The sequence below is a fragment of the Leptopilina boulardi genome, unplaced genomic scaffold (assembly GCF_019393585.1).
Source record: "Leptopilina boulardi isolate dan_hultmark-lab unplaced genomic scaffold, ZJU_Lbou_2.1 LbouV2_376, whole genome shotgun sequence".
NCBI lineage: Eukaryota > Metazoa > Arthropoda > Insecta > Hymenoptera > Figitidae > Leptopilina > Leptopilina boulardi.
In genome coordinates this window covers 884,328-902,563 of record NW_026137947.1, presented here as the reverse complement: position 1 = coordinate 902,563, position 18,236 = coordinate 884,328, and the positions used below count along the sequence as shown (strand labels likewise).

At 26.3% G+C, this 18,236-nt stretch overlaps 1 protein-coding gene across 2 annotated transcripts in view; it reads right to left on the bottom strand.

Annotated features, from left to right (window-relative positions):
• Positions 1–14,823: 14,823 nt before the first annotated feature.
• LOC127287859 (zinc transporter ZIP11) overlaps positions 14,824–18,236 on the bottom strand; it is a 31,510-nt gene continuing 28,097 nt past the window's right edge. For both annotated transcript variants that reach the window (XM_051314989.1, XM_051314990.1), the window contains exon 6: positions 14,824–15,704. In XM_051314989.1, the coding sequence (XP_051170946.1) occupies positions 15,626–15,704 (79 nt within the window). In that variant the 3' untranslated portion in view covers positions 14,824–15,625. The remainder of the gene's footprint in view (positions 15,705–18,236) is intronic.

The following is an 18,236-nucleotide window of genomic DNA, read 5'->3' as shown; positions in this document are numbered from 1 at the left end:
TAAAAATTTATTTTACAAAAAAAAACAAAGATAAGAATAAAGAAATGGAAAGTTTTTTTATTTCAAACTTTTTCAGTGAATAAAACCCTTTGATATAGACATTAAGGCCAAGAATTTTAATCTGTTAGTCTTATCGGAATCATTCACACGCTTTAAATTAGTGATGTTTAGTTTATTGAGAAAGAATTTTCCCACAGGCATTTATATATATATATATATATATATAATCAGCTTGATAATGATAGATTCATTAAAAACTAAATGTCAGTATTCGAAAATAAACAGACGAAATAAAATTATAATATTTAGTTGTTAATAGATTTTCAAATACTTTTTTTTATATTTTACTTTTAATATGTTTGTTAGATTTCTCTTTTCTAAATGCATCATTAGGGACCACAGATTAATTAATTTTATTAGTTATTTATTTATTAGCTATATATTTCTAAGTGCTACATTTCTATTTTTTATTTCTATTTTTTATTTATTATTTTATTTTTTCTATTTTTTTATTATAGTTTTCTTCAATATATTTTTAATGAAGTCATAAAATACTTATAATATAAAATTTTAATATAGATTAAATGAACAAAATATCTTTAAATGAAAAAATGAAGATTAAGCATGTGTGTGTGTGTGTGTTTTCCGTTGAACAAAAATTTCTAAGTTTACACACGCCACATATATGATAAGAGCTGTTTGCTTTTCATAGTCTAATTAGATTTTTAAATGTGCAATTATGAAACTCACAAAATTCCCGTGTCATTGAACTCAATAATAATTCTAAAAAAAAAAGTTTGCATTCTTTAATAAAATTTTTTTTTTATTTTTCCAAAGTAATTTCAAATTGTCATTTGATTGTTTAATTAGTTAATTAGAATAAAATTAATTTTTTCCAATAATTAAATTTCTTTTATAAAATAATTTTTCCAATAATTTATTTTATCTGCTTCAACGGTAAAATTTTTTTTTTTTTGAAAAATTCTCTGATGAATAAAATTTATTGTCATTAAATATTTCGTGATTCAAACTTGGGTGTAAAAAAAAATGCTGATTGAAGAGGGAATTTTTGATAATCCTTTAATGAATTTTTATTGCGTTTTTCACGTTATGGTATATTATATGAATTCCATATACATATATTCCTTGCATTAATTTTCTGTGTTTTAACGATAGTGTAATAGAACCACAAGATACCTAATAAGGTTTCTTAAGTCGCAAAAAAAAAGAAAAAATCTCCATCCTTTGTTGTAGATTGTAGTCTATACTCTCGGTTATTTATGAATCGACGTTTATGGGATACGTTTTATATATAGTTGAACATATCACACAAGCATTTATGTACGTCATATATCATGGCAACGATGTTATTCTACGTGACCTGAACGGTGATGAGGCTATGGGATCCCATTTACGCATTACGTAAAAAATCATTGCCGCGCGTTCATTATCTCAAATCGTCTCGAGTTCCTCATTTTTTTTTAAAAAAAAATTTACCAAAAAATTGATTAAAATTTTTTGATTTTTTATTAAATAGAAAATTAATATATTTATTTATCCGAAAAAAAATATTAAATTAATATATGGTAAATAATTTTATTTATGAATCTAATATAAATAAATTACTCGAGTAATTAATAATTGATTAATTTACTTCAATTTCTGAGGAAATTATTTACTAAACTAATTTGATAACTATTTCACTAATTAAGTAAGTGATTAAGTAATTAATTATTTCAAAGAAGTGATTAAACATTGAAAATTTGGCGAAGCGTGAAATTCTACCTACGCATGCGCTAAGGATCTTAGAATGCAGCCAATATTTCCGGATGGAACTATATATTATAATAATTGCTATACCTTGAAAAATATAAAGATTAAAATTAAGAAAAAAAAATTGAAAAAACTAATATTAATTTTGATTTACTATTTAGAAAAAAAAACCAATTAGAAGATTTGATTTCTCTTTATGATTTGAAGCTAGAAATCATCTGTTTCAAGGTCATTTAGACATACCTCTCGTTTTTTTTTTGTATTAATTCCTCTTCGTTCGTCCGGAACTTGTCCTACTTGTTGAACGATGTGAAAATCACTATCTTCAATTGTTGAAATTATACAACTTTAATTATTTTGTAATAATTTATGTCCCCCCCCCAAAAAAAAGGGTACAAAAAACCACAAAATTTTTAAAAAAAGTTCTCCACTGTCCTTTTTATATATATATATATATATAGGGGAGTGATCAAACTAAATTCACGAGTAATTTCGACACTGAATCGCGAAAAACGATCTTTGGACTCACGGACGTCGGACTTCAGATTTTTAAAATGACGAAAGAAGACAAAGTGCACGAAAGAATAAAGTGAACAGGAAGAAGAGACAATAGAGGAGGATATTTAAAAAATTTAAAGGGAAACATTCAAAAATGAAAATTAAAAATAATTTGAAATGACGAATAATGAAAATAAAAATTAGAAAATTTCTTCAAAAGAAGAAATGTAAAAAACGAAGAGGGAATGAAAAAAATTGTTAATTAAATAATTTTGAAAAAAATAACACTCGATGAACACTATAAAAAAAAAAAAAAATTGTAGAAACACTTTGGGAAAAGGAAAAAATTTGAAAAAAAAAATGAGGTAGCAAATAAAAAAATTGTGAAAAATAATTTTGTTCTTCACTGAGACTGATGAAGGTATAGTCTTCAGAAAAAAAGGATACAAGAAATAAGAAGATGGAACAGGAGAGGAAAATTTTTTGGGGAAAAATTGAAGGGAAGAAAAAAAAATTGAATAAAATTTTAAAAAAATGGAGATAAAAAGAGAAAATTAAAAAATTAGTTTTCTGTGTATTAAAAAAAGGAAAAGGCGTAAACTGTCAAAAGCACCTTTCGTAGACGATCGGCTGGCGAACGAGAACTGAGTAGGCCAGAGCCGTCCGCTGTGAGTCCCCTCTTTTCCCTATTTCTTTCTCCCTCTCTAAATTGTCTCTCTCTCTCTCTCTCTCTCTCGCTCTTTTTCTATATTCTACCCTCACTTCTTTTACTCCTCCACCTTCTACTTCTTCTTCTTCTTCTTCTTCGTCTTCTTCTTCTTCTTCCCTGGCGATGCACATCTCAAATCGAATTGGTGGGGGAGTTTGAAAAATGTACCATTTCTCTCGAGAGGAAAATCGAAAGCAAAATCGGAGAAAAACGAGATGAAGTTGGCGATGGGGAAAAAAAAGAAGACGAAGAAGAAGAAAATGAAAAAGAAGATAAAATGCGGGATTTTCTTAATCAGACGCGCTCTATCGGCAAGACGACGAAACAAGGCAAGCGTGCAAAATGGCTGTGCCCTGCCTCGAATTCCGATCTGGTACAGATATATATATATATATATATATATTTGCTTCACGCTCGTTTGTTGGAATATCTGGTGAACGCGAGTGATAATCAATTTTTTTTCTCCCCCTCTCTTTCTCTCGGTTGTATCCGTCATAGAGTTGATTCTAAAAAGGATCAATCCTTTTTTAAAAAATTCCTTTTTAAAAACAAAATTGAATTTTTTTATTGAGGCTCAAGAGTGGAACTCTTTTTTTTCTCTAAGAAAGACGCACGTGACGAATAACGCGCAATTTGCTGGTGGCCTTCGCCCACTTCGCACTCGCTCTTATTGCATGCGCAGTATACCAATGTCTATGTAGATACGGGATTGTCCAAAGGACCCAAAAGAAATTTTTTCTAGAATTTTTTTTTATCTAAATGGAATTGTTTTGTTTTTTTTTGGTAAAGAAATACAATTTTTGTAATTTAGAGAAATGGATTTTTAATATTCTTTTTTACTAATAGGTATATTTTGCGAAAATAAAGATAAACTGATTTTTGTTGTCAGTAGTGACAATAGGGTACGGTCAGACAAAACGATTTTGAATTATTGAGTTACTTTTTATTATTAGTAGGGACAGTAAGTTACGGTCAGACAAAATTTGATGATTTTTTGATTTTGTGAATTTCTGTTAATTTTTGTTAATGACAGTTTTAGTCGGTGTTTAGGAATTTTTTGCCATTTTGGAATTAGTAGTAACAGACAGTGTTGGTCAGACAGAACGCTATTTTTCAGGTTTTTTGTAACAATAGTGGGTTTTTTCAAATCCTTAGTAGTGAATGTCAGACTCTAAAAATTCTTGTTATTTTGTATCAGTAGTAAAAGTGCGTTTTAGTCAGACTCAATTTTTTCTGTTTTCATATCAGTAGTAAATGTACGTTCTTGTCAGACTCTAAAAAATTTTGTAATTCTGTATCAGTAGTAAAAGTGTTTTTTAGTCAGCCACAATTTTTTTTTTTCATTTTAATATCAGTAGTAAATGTACCTTACTGTCAGATATTTTTTGTATCAGTAGAAAAAGACAATTTCAGTCAGACATTGTAAATTTTTAACTATTTAAAAATATAAGTAGTACATGCAAGTTCCAGTCAGACAAGGCAATGATAAAAAATACCTAATAAAAATTAATAATGAAAATTAAATAAATTAAAAAGTGTCAATTAAAAAAATGTTTTAATTAAATTTAAAAATTACGAAAAAAATATTAAAGTAACAATAAATGTGTGTTATTCGATATTTTCGACTTGTATATCAAACATATATACACAAGAGGAATATTATAGCGTCTTTAATTTTCGCGACAGTTTTTGTTTAAAATTTCCATTTAATGGAGAAAAAAAGTATCAACTTTTTTTATCAGACAATATAGAGGAAATTTCAAACTTTTTCAACAATTGTTTCATGTACAATTATTTTGAAAGGAAAACATAATTTTAATTATTAAAGCTACCGTTAAAAAATATGAAAATAACGTCTTTTTCACCCACTGATAAATTACGCTAAAATAATGAAATTAATATAAATATTTGTAAATTTGCCTACTTTAATAAAAGCGACACAAGAAAAAATTATAAAAATTAACTTCATTTGAAAAAATTATTTAAAAATTCTAAAAAGAAAAAGGTATACGCGGCAGAATTTTTGAGAATGAATATACATTCAAACTACTCCTCGAATAATTGTGTAAAACTTTATCAAACTGAATTATTAATGTTCAATTTACCTTATAATTATATTATATATAAAAAAAAATTATATTTTTATATGAAATTAAAAATTAAACAATGTCTGACTATAATTTATCTTTACTACTTAAAAATTTTAAAGAATTTCTCGGTATTTGACTTCATTTCGATTACTTTATTGATAAAAGAAAAGTGATAAAAAAAAAAACTTTATCTTGATACTCGCACGTGTAAAGTTTCTTTTTTTTACTTCACCTCGTTTTTGTTACATTTAAATTAAAACACATATCTTTTCAAAAATTATTCTTATTCTAGTTAATAGAAAAAAAAAAATTTTTTCGAAATTTTTTTCACAATATTGGACAAATAACAAACAAATACTAAAAATTAATTCATAATTTTGTAAATATAATTTCGTGTAGGTTGATTGCTTTAGGGTCAATATGAGAAAAGAAATTTAAAAAAAAAAATCTTTTTTTATATTTTCCCTAAAGCTATATCAACCTACACAAAATTACGTTAAATCACTGAATCACAAAATCATCATTTTCAATTATTAAATAATTATACAAAAAAGAATTTTCTTTTATACTAAAAAAATTGCTATCAGAAATTTTAAAACAAAAATGTTTCGTTTTAATAATTTTTCTTTTCATTCAGATGAAGAAAATTTCGAAAAATAGGTATTTTTTTGTTCTTTAATCAATTATAAAATTAATTTTCAATTAACTGATAATTATATTGATTTTATAATTGATTTTTTTTCGAAATTACGGTTTAAAAATCTATTTGAAAATTGTAAAATCCGTCCCTGAATAAATAGGCGTGTACGTGAACAGATACCATTGAATATATAGAGCAGACATATATTCACAGATACAAGTATATATATGTGTGTATATATATATATGTATATTGTACGCACATTTGCGGGTTACGAGGAACAGTGGGATTGACAACGAAGAGACTAGCGCGGCGCTACCGATGTCTCGAAATATCGTAGACATATAAAATGGTCGTGTCGACGCCGGCGCATGAAAATAGAAAATATAAATGGATTAGAAATAGAGCCACAGCAGTTGCGGCCTAGAATTTTATAGAACATACAAATACGCCATCTTATCGCCTCGCTCTTTTGCATTAATCCTCATCGTTCGAGATCGAAAAAAAAAAATTATATTAAAAAAAATCCCTCCCCCCAGTAGTTTGAAAAAAAAAAATTTTTTTTCCACTTTTCATTACTTTTTATTGTTTTCATTTATTATCAAAAATTTATATTGTACCATAATTTTCTTATTAAATTATTATTTTATTAATAAATATTTAAAAGTAATTTCTATTTGAGAATTTTGATGATAAGAAGCGAACAATAAGAAGACAATGAAAAATTTGTGTTTGAAAAAAAAAAAACACCTATTTCGGTTCAACTTATCGAATTTAGGTTAAGTATTCGGAAAATTGTCACTAAAGAATTCGAAACCGTATATAGGCTAATAAATTACACTTGTGTATGCACCGAAAACCAATAAATGTCAATATGAAGTCTGACGAGAAAAGTGTCTTCAATAAAGGAAAACGATCTTCGGTTTATTTTAAGTACACTTCCATATCTTTCCTTCTGTCGCCATATGAATTTTTCATTTCAACTATATATATTAATAAATATATAAATATATATATATATATATATATATATATATATATATATATATATATATATATTATATAATATATATTGATCAATGATAGATATATAACTCAAACAGGTCAATGAATAAAATAAATTTACATAATATTTGTGAAAATGTTATTAAAGTTAAATGAAAAATTATTTTCTACAGTCGTTTTATTATAAATTATTTAATTTATAATAAAACGACTGTAGAAAATAATTTTTCATTTAACTTTAATAACATTTTCACAAATATTATGTAAATTTATTTTATTCATTGACCTGTTTGTTTTTGTCAATTAAATAACAAAAATACATTAAAAAAAAAGAAATTACGACTAAAGAAAATAAAAATATGGAAAATGTGGATATAATGAAAAACAAAAAGGAAAAATTGAAAAATCGTGTAAATGAAGAACTGGAAAAATATAGTAAACTGTAGAATTTTTCAAGAAAATCTACTCCGGATAGGATGTGGCATTATTTTTTTTTTTTTAATTCTCGTATTATTTTCTCTATAAAGTATAATAAAGGACAAATATAAGATATGAAATTAATAAGTCCACTATATATATATATATATATATATATACATATATATGAATTCGATCGTCTGGAATCTAATTATGGGATGAATAATGTATGATGCATCGATGCGATTAGAGGCACCCTGTAGATGGCCAGACGGAGTTACACTTCCTCGAATGCGACATCCTGCCGTATTGAAATTGTCCATAGTTGTGTATTAACAACTGGGACGTGTTTCACAAGAGGAAGGGACAACAGTTTAACGCCAACACTTCCTTCCTCCAGTGGAACGGACGAGTAAACGCGAGTACGCTACTTTGCCTCACCATCATCGCGTATATACACACACACACACACACAAACTGTAGGCGATAGTAGTTTCATTCATAAAGTCACGCATTTCGCCTGTAACGCAGAATCGCATTGCATATACATATATATTGTGAAAATACTACAAGATTTGAAAAAAAAAAATTAAATGAAAAACGAAATTTCTTTTTCCCACACGAAAAAGAGGGAATCAAAAAAATTTTCTAAAATGTGTCCTTTGCAAAATAATTTAGTGTTAAATAACTATTAGTAAAAAAAAAAAAAATTACTATTAGTAAGATTTAACTAATTTATAAGCAAAAATAATAATTCACTAATTCCAATAAAATTTTTACTAATTCTTAGAAAAAATATTTTTTTTTTGCGAAAACAGAAAGTTTTTTTTTACAAATTGACATATATATGCAAATATATGAATCAATACACAATGTATACATGTTAAAATATGTATGGAATAATGAAAATGGAAGATATAATTAAAAATAGTATAAGATGAAATTATAGTTGCGTTACGTGGAGGAAGTGAAAAGAAGATTTTTAATTATGTATGTGAGGAGTGAAGCAGGCTTCCGGTTATTTTCTGACATACATATACACTTTTTTTAATATATATATATATATAGGTATATATGTATAAAGTTCGTATGTGTTATACAATATAGTAAAATTTTCCTATATATATATATATACTCTTTTATAACATCTTCTTATTTCCGGCCTGAGTGCGAGAGAGATTTCTTCCATCCGTTCTTTTTGCATTATCTAAATCGTAACGGCGAGAAGACGCACGAAAGAGAGGCCTTCCACCGTTAAAGATAAAGAAAGAGAAGAGATAAAAAAAAGGAGAAGAAACGGATTCCCCAAGCACACGAAGCATGTATATTTCAAAGGACGGTGACCCTACAATCCTGGGCGGAACTCCTTCACTTCCGGTGCTGTTCCGCCAGGGCTATTTCTATATATAAGCTCGTGCGCTCCTATGCGTTTATAAGAAGAATATACGCACGTGTGTCATATATATATATATAGCGTATATTTGTCTACAAAAGCCAAATGCATTCAATCTCTTTTACCCCCTACCCCCTTTGAAAAATTTATCCCCAGCATCTCAATTTTTTTATGCCTCATAAATCTGTTTTGACTAGTTTAAAAAGATAAATTCTCAATTTCATATGGTTTCGCGTCCGTCTGTCCGTCCGTCGTAAACTCGTACGGTTACCATGGTAACAGTTACTATAGCAATCGTTATCATTTTTAATGAAACTTATTCAGAATTTTGACCTTAAACAGCGACCTTAAATACCCCTAGACCCAATCAAAAATTTACTAATGGCGCAGTACTGGCGCACTACTGACAAGTGTTGGCGCCAGAGTTGGCGTAACTATGGGATGATAACATTTTACGAGTATTGGCTGACAGAGTACCAGTACTGGTAACCACTACTGGTTCAGTACTGGCTGAGTACTGGTAGTTTTGTAATTTATTGTATACGAAAAGAAAGCTTTAACTGTAACAGAGATAAGTTTCACTGCAATAGTAAAATCTCTGCTCCAATACTTTTTTTTTTTTTTTTTTTAGGAAAAAGTGTGTGGAATTTTTAGTAACCCAACACAAATTAAATATTAATTAAATTAGTCAACTAACTAATTAATATTTTATTATATATAAAATCGAAAACACCAAGAATTTTTATTCCTTATTAGGTACAAATATATATTGCGCAAATTATTATTTCCAAAAATCAAAAAATAAATATAAAAATATGTTTATTAAAAAACCATAAAGTTTTTATAATATATAAAAAACAGTTCAGTAAAAATAAAAATGTTTATAAAATAATTATAATGTATATATAATTATACAATTAGCTATTTAATTATTTTATTATTCACTTTAATTATTATTTGCATCAAAAAAAATTTTTGAAAAACTTTTTTATGAAAATAAAAGTTGTTTTTTAATTTTTAACAAGTGTTGTCAAGAAAATTTATTTAAAATTTTTATTTTAAAAATTATTAATTTTTTTATAAAAAATTTTATTTATATTTAGTTTGATCGTTTAAAACTTTTTTTTTGCTTATTGCATATCTGAAAACAATAAAAAAAAAAACTTGCAAAATGTTTTGGAATTAGTCTCAGGAAACTTTTTGTTTAAATAATTTTAACAACAAAAAAGCAAAATAAAATATCTTTTAATTTTCAAAAATTAAATCAAAATGAACAAATTTTTAAAAATAAAATATTTAAACAAAAAGATTCATCAGGTTCACTCTTGGACCTTTTTGTAAACTAGTATTAATCAAAAAGAAAATCTATTTTAGCCTGTACTGGCTCAATATCGACTCAGTAATGGTTTGCCAATACTGGAAGGGTGGTACTGCACCAGTACTGATACAATGAAAATACCAGTACTGGTTCAGTACAGTCTGCCCAGCCTCGGCAACCAATACTGAACCAGTACTGCGCCAGTAGTTAACTCTTGTATAATACTGAAATTTTTGGTTGGGTATAACAAATTTCGTAAGAATCTAATAATTTTTACAAAAAAAGTCCACCATATTGGATTCGCCATTTTGAATTTTGAAAATTCGACGTCCAATTTGATATTGTGCTGTTAAATATTTAAATTTTATATATATATATATATATATATATATATATATATATATATATATATATGCGAACAAAAATTGAATGAACGATGTATATTTTCCGCTCAATGACAAAGAAATCTTGCGCCGTGTCGTAAGTTCCTCGACATTTGTTTCATGATAGAAAGAATGTCGTTTGGCATAACAGGAGCGAATACCGTTTCTTGAAAGCCGTTGTTCTTTCGACCTATACACTGTCCGAAAAGATTCCTGACAATTTCTCAGTAGTATATTTATATTTGATACAAAACAAAATAATGTTATTTAATTTTTTCAAAAAAAATTTTAAATACTAATTAAAATTTCTAATATACTTAATAAATTAACTATTTAGATAATATTTAGATTGAAATAACGTCAAATATATTTTGCATTACTTTTTCTTTATTTGCGACAAGTATATTGATTTTTTTTAATGGTTTGATGAGAAAAAAAAAAAGCGGTGAGAAAAAGTGAATGACGTCAATAGTATATAGTAAGAGAAGCGAAATTCCTTCAATCTTTCTTTTGATCTAGAAAATGTACTAAAGTATCATAATATACATTTTCAGATATTTCGTGTTTTCCTTTTTTTTCATAATAAATTATTACAATTATTATAAAAAAATTAAGAAACTATTAATAATTAAAAAAACATTGCAAATCAGTAATCATTAATTAATCATAAATTAATAACTAACTAAACATTAATTACTAATTAAACAGTAATTATTATTAGGAAATTCTCTAATGAATATGAATAATTATTAATTAATCAAATGAAAAATCCTTGATTTGAATGAAAAACAATTAAATGCAAACATTATTTAATTCTTTCTAGAGTGAAAATAACTGTAATAGTTTAAATATTTTACTCACTTAAAAAAGCAGAAAGTTTTCTTTCATAATTTCACGCCCTCTTTTCTTATTTCTTCTTTTCTTGAATGAAAGATCCATTCCCAAAAGCACACTGTATGGATTTTTGAGTGTTTTGCGAGTTGTAAAGATTTCTTTTTTTTCCAAAAAAGGAATCTCCACCGATTTCACTATATACCTTTTTCCAACTTTGCATGAAGGAGAAAATTGGCTTTTCTTGAAAATGAAAAAAAATTTATGGCAGCTAGTTTTACGTCTTATATAGACGACTTCAATTTCTTAAACTTCATTCCTACTTTATAATTTTATTTTCCATACTTTTTTTGCAAAAAACAACTTTACTTCTGTAAGCAATTTAATAGTAGGCTTCAAATTTCCAAGGCAATTTCGATCTTTAATTTTTCGCGCTAATAAATAATATGATGCCAAAAAGATGTAAAAAAAATTATAAAAAAAAAAAAAAAAATAGAAAAAGTAAAACTTTTAAATAACGATTTCCAAATCAGAGAATAAAATTAGAAAAAAATCTTTTTCCCTTTCTTAAATATGGGTATAGAATACTGGTCATGCAATTGACTGCTTCCTACGACTTCCGGTTTACGCTCGAGGTCGTTGATTACGTTTCAACGAAAGTTCGTTGGCCACAGGGGAAAAATAGAAAGAGGTATAGATTTATATATATATATATATATATATATACAATATTCAAATATTTTTGTCACATCAATATGTATAGTTTTCTATTAAAAAAACAAAACAACATTATCGAAAAAGAAATTTTTTCAATTACTTTTTAATTCAAAAATTTCGAATAAAGAAGGAAAAAAATATTTCTAAAAAAAATTATAAATTAACAATTGAAGTTTTTTGAAAAATCTTATTTTTAGGGGTGAATATTTTTAAAAATTTAGATATATATATATATGTAAAATGTGTATAAGACCTGTCAACCAGTAACTGTCACTCGTTATTGATATAGCAGCCATATAAATGCAAACGTTTCTTCGGTGTACCCATTGTGTCAACTAAGTGTAATTATATGTATTATATGAGAATAATTCATAAAAGAAGCTGAAGAACTTTTTTTTCAGATTAATCGAAATATTATTTTCCACTTAAAAATATAAAATATTTTCAAAAATTCACATTTTAATAAACAATTATTGTGAAATTAATTTACAACATTAAATAAATAATTGAAATAATTAATTTGAAATTTCAATGCAAATAAAACTAAAATAAAATATTAAATAATAATAATAATATTAAATAGTAATAAAGAATAATAAAAAATATTCCATGAATGCCTTTATTATTACCTACTTAAATAAAAAAAAAAATATTATTCTTATTATTACGAAAAATTGTTTGATGTTTCACAAAAAAAAAAAAAAAAAAAAATCGATTGACCTTTCTTAATAAAAGAAAAAAAATTTTTTTCCGCTATTCGCGTTACACCCACATCACTCGGAAAACAGTATCACCCCCTCCCCCCCGACTTGACACCCACAAGTCTCCCACACAGGGAGAATAAATCTGATAAATGCCAAAGTAGGGTAAATTAATTAAAATTCATCAATTCAACAATATTTCTGACAATTATTATTTTTTTTTTATCTTATTTTGTAATTATTATTACTTTGCATTAGTTATCATTTAAATCACAGTTATCAGAAAAACGCATAAATATGACTATAGTAGATAATAATAATAATAATAATTATTATTATTACTATTATTATTATTATTATTATTATTATTATTATTATTATTATTATTGTTATATTATTAAAACCGATTAAATCGACTTGAATTCGAAAACACGTGTATATATATAGACATACGAACAATTCGAGGTGCATCGTAAGACTGCTGCAGGGAGAACTCTTAGTGAAGTGTGTGGCTTTTCAGTCGCTTTATCTCCCCCTCTCCACTTCCCTTCTTGTTCTTGTCGGAATAAGCTTCCCCTTTTAGTCGCCCTTCCGGACATCCCTTAAAACTTACCTTTGAATCAACTTACAAAAGCAATGTGATGTCATCTGCTACCGGAAGCTTCTCTCTCTCTCTCATTTCTTTCTCCTTTTTTTTCATCATTATATTTGTTCAACATTAGCTTTTACTGCACTTTTCACTAATTAAAATTTGTTTTCTATTTGTTAAATGAATTTTTATCTCCGATTTCTTTTGATTAGAATTTAATTTAATTGAACTATATTCTTTTCAATTAGGATTATTTTTCTTTTGTATAATTTTTAAAATGATTTTCTTTTTTTTTTTTTTTTTTTTGTCAGTTTCTTTGCGAAAAATATTAATATCAAATTCTATTAAATGAAAGGATTAAAAAATTTTCCGAAAAACATTTGCATAAGGAATGTAAAAAAAGAGACAAATTAAAAAAATTACTTGGCAAAAAATAGTTTTATTTAATTTTATAATTGCATTCTCATACATGGATATTATTTCAATTGATGAATTTTTATAGATTCATATTATCATACAGATTTTTAAATTCTATATTAAAAATGACAATTTTGTTTTATGAAGTTATTTACATAAAAACATTATTCAAATTTCTTTAGAATTGTCTTGTGCAAAGAAAACAAATTTATTAATATCAAAAATATGATCCTATAATGAAAATATAATAGATAATAATTGACGTATTAAATATTCCACTGATCAAAAAAATAATTGATTTTTAGATTGAATTTATTTCTAGCAAAATTAATAATTAGGCTTCTAAATATCTATATAATAATAATAAAAAATAAAAACAATTAAATCAATGAAAAATTCATTTTTTTGATTTAATAATTAATTATTATTTTGCAATTTGTTTTTTTCCAAAATTACTGACATCTGTTTAATTGTCTTTGCAAAAGACACTATTATATACTATATTATACTGTAATTTTTTTCACAGCTGTAATTATCTTGAAAATTGGTTTAATATAAACCAATCAGATACAAAACAATTTTTCTAGTTTATACAAGTTTTTAAATTATGTTCTTTTTTTTTTTTTTTGTTGAAAATATCTTTCTCTAAAAACATAATTCAAAAATTAAATTGTATCTATTAAAAAGTGCTTTTTTATTATTATACTGCAAAAGCATTTTTCAAAAATTGTCGAAAATTTGTTTTCTTCTTTACAAAATTCTCGATAAAAAGTGGAAGAAGAATATATTGACAAAAATTTTTGTAGTGTTACTAGTAAATTGCACTTTATCTTTCCTTAAAAAAAAGGGAACACTGAAAGAAATTTATTATTATTAATTATTGTTAATTATTTTTATTTTATACTTGAATAGCTTAGATTACTTATTATTTAAAACTTATGTCAAAATTAGTTTAAATATTTATTTGATTTTTAATTTAATATTTCATTTTCTATGATTAAGTAAAAAAAAAATTTTCTAATCAATTTCTTTCAGTGTTGAATAAAAGAAGATTCAAAATTCTATTTCTCGTTTTTAATCATTTTTTTTTTTTTTTCAATTTTGCGTAGCGCTATAATTGAAAACGGAACTCGATGGACGAGCATAATTTCTTTATTTTATTAGACATCCGTTTTGTAATTGCAAAAAGAGTTATATATAGAAATTCTTATTAAGTACAGACCAGTTCTTGTCAAAATTGCGTATATACACTACAAATATATATATTTTCATATACATTTTACACACTTTAAATGATAAATGTGCAGCGTCAAGATTACTTCTTCAATAATCATTGAGCATATTTTCTTTTTTTTTTTGTTTTGTAAATAAAATATATATTTCTATCACTTTCAATAAAGTAGCATTTACAAACATAACAATCACACAAAGCATTAATATTTATCTTACAATATATTTATTATGTATATATCTATATTTTAATTCTATATTTGGTCTTCATTTCACATATATATTTACTAAAATATGGTTTTAGAAGATTATGATAATAAAAAATATTCCAAATTGCTTTAAAAAATTTTTTTTTTAAAATACTGAATTTACCATTTTTTTTTTGAAACGTTAAATCTTAAAAATTATCGATTAAAATATAATTTATAATTTGGTAAAATTTGGTAATTTGGTAAAAAAAAGTTCCTTTTTTGTCAAATTATTATTTTTTGAATAATTTAAAAAAATTTTAAGGAAATAAAATTTGTAATTATTATAATAGAAAGAATATTTTACTATTTAAATAACAAAAAACAATGTATTTTTCTATATTAAAAGTATATTTTATCAATGATCTTGACTCTGCACATGAAAAATTGATAAATCAAATTTCGGAAGAATTAATTAATAAAACTATTTTTTTTCTTTTGCTTGAAAAATTTTCTTATTTTAAACATTAGATTTCGTCAAAAAAAAAAAAAAAAATGTCGCTCGATATTCATTCTTTCATCAACACGCAAACAAAATACTGATATCGGAATTGAACTTTATATTCTATCAGTCGACATCGTTATCGTAATTTTTTTTTTTTGTTTGCTATCCAGTTGACTGAAATAACAACGATCGTATACAAAATGAATTTTTAGAAAAATTTCTTAGCCTAATCCAACGTCCAGAGACATCATTACAAGAAATCCAACGACTGCACTCCAACTGGCAACTTTGCCATTTCCACTGTTTCAAAAAAAAAAAAAATTTCTTGATTTAATTCTCTAAAAAATTTTTTTTTAATTTCCTCCAAATTTTACAATTCGAAACAATTGAGATTTAAAATGATTGTTTAATGGTTGTTGGATTAAAAAAAAAAATCAAAATTTATACTATTATAATGTCATAAAAGAAAATTGAGGATGAAGAAGCGAGGACATGGGGGATGAAGGAAGTTGAAATAGATGCAGCATATAGTAGCAAGGAAGCTCGTCATGGAGACGAGGGCAAAGACTCAGAATGGCGAGAAATAAAAGGGTTTTAGCGGCATAATTAGAGATTAAGCAGGCACAAACTGGTCCGGTATTGCACGTCACGGTTTGTTGATTTTGTAAATTATATACGGCCATCAATTTAAACGACCGGTGAAATGTGGCCGTTGTATTCCAGTGGGCGTTCTACCGCATCAATCATATCCACACGATAAATATATACCTTCTTTTTGGTATTTATTATAAGACCAAAAGAAAAATTTCTATTCTTTTATCAAAAGGTAACAATCGTCTCATCATTCAAGCAAGAACGCGAATTTTGCACCCATATTTAAAAATCTCATTTAAAGAAATAATTTAAGGACAATGGTGGCCCAAACATAATCTTAAAACTGAAGAATGGTTATTTAAGGCATAAACAAAACTTTCATGAAAATTGAAATTTTTTTTTATTAAAAGTTCTGTTCTCTCTAAATTTGAATCAGTGAAAAAGTCACTGGTCTCAAAAAAGTCGCTATAAATTTTATCTATTTGAATCAGTATAACATTTCACTGATTTTCAGTCAAAGTATTTGATTATCCAGTGAAATGTCAGTGAAAACCACTGATTCAGATAGCTAGAATTTAGCGACTGATTTGAGACCCAGTGACTTTTTCACTGATTCATATTTAGAGAGTTTGAATTTTAAACCGTTTTCTTAGCAACCGTTGTTAAGGGAAAAAAATTCTTAGCTACGGTTACTAAGGGAAAAACGGTCATGGTAACGGTTGCTATGGAAGCGATTGTCATGGAAACGGTTGCTATGGTAACTGTTACCATGACAACCGTACGAGTCTATGACGGACGGACGGACGGACGGAAACCAAAGCGAAATTATAAGGCTTTCGGTCCTGAGCCATGAAACACTAAAAAGCCCTTAAAAAAAATAAAACAATATATATAATTTAATGAAACAATTGAAAAACAAATGTGAAAAAAAATCATAACTCCAAAAATGCGAATAAATAGCGAATTGATTCTCGTTTATCTGATTTTGATAATGATTTATTGAAATGGTCCACTTTTTTCCCCCCCTTTTTTTTTTTTTTTGATATCCTTTGGCACACAAGTAAAACTTGGAATAAAGGATCATTGTCCAAATGCGCATTAACATACACCTTCGCAAGATATTGGTCCATTGAAGGGGGGAAAAAAAGAGAGAGAGAAGACTATACATGAATTGTATATTATAAATCGATTGATATAGGGCGTTTGACCTGCAACTGTTTCCTGGAAGAGGGATCTGTTTTCACTTTTGTATTTTCCGGAGGGGTTCCCGAGGGAGCGTAGCGCGACCAAGTATCTCAGGAGCTACTTTTCTGGGGACCGGGCTGAGCGGTTAGATCGCACGCGAAATACAAAAGAAGCCAATTATAATGACAATGCGCGTCTAGCGGGGCCTGGGAAAGAAATTCGCTGCGTCCGTTTGTTGCTAACTACGGCACTGGAATTACGCGCCTCTCTATGTGATAATCGCCTTTGAAATCCCATTTATAAAATATGTATTAAAGTTATTCACAAATTGCAAATTCTCCACTAAATTTCTTCTTTTCCAAACAATTAGCCATTTAATTTATTTATTCGCTATTCTGTTTTTTTTTTTTTATCAATTGTAACCAAATCTTTGAAATTGCAAAAAAAAAAAAAAATTTTTATTATTTTTTAAAATCTTTTTCTCTGTACAAAAACAAATTATTTTTTCATTCCTAAATTTTTTATTATTTAATAATTAATTAATTGTTACTCACTAAATCTGAATTAGTGACTCAATTTTTGCTTCTGAATTAGTAAAATTTTACTAATTATTAGTACTAAAAATTAGTAAAATTTTACTAATTCAGAAGCGAAAAGTGTGACACTGTAATTCAAATTAGTAAACATTTTTACTAATTCAGATTTAAAGAGTAGTTATGATTAATTTTGGCAAAATTTGAATATTATTTTGTCGAAAAAGAGTTCGCAATTTGTGAGTCCAAGGTCACGGTTATGGAAAGAAGGGTACGATTCTTTTTTTTTTTTTTTTCTTGAAAAATATAAGAGAGAGCATTATGCTGTCTACTAAGCATCTTTCGCCCTTCTGATTCCGCACCTTTTCACAAACTCTAATTCGTTCTTTATTAAATCCAAGGGGAAACTTGAGACGGAAGTGAATGCAATTGCAATACATGCGGACTTCTCGGAGCTGTATATACATACATACATATATAGCGAGAACAAGGCAAAAAAAAAAGAAGAAGAGGAAAGGGA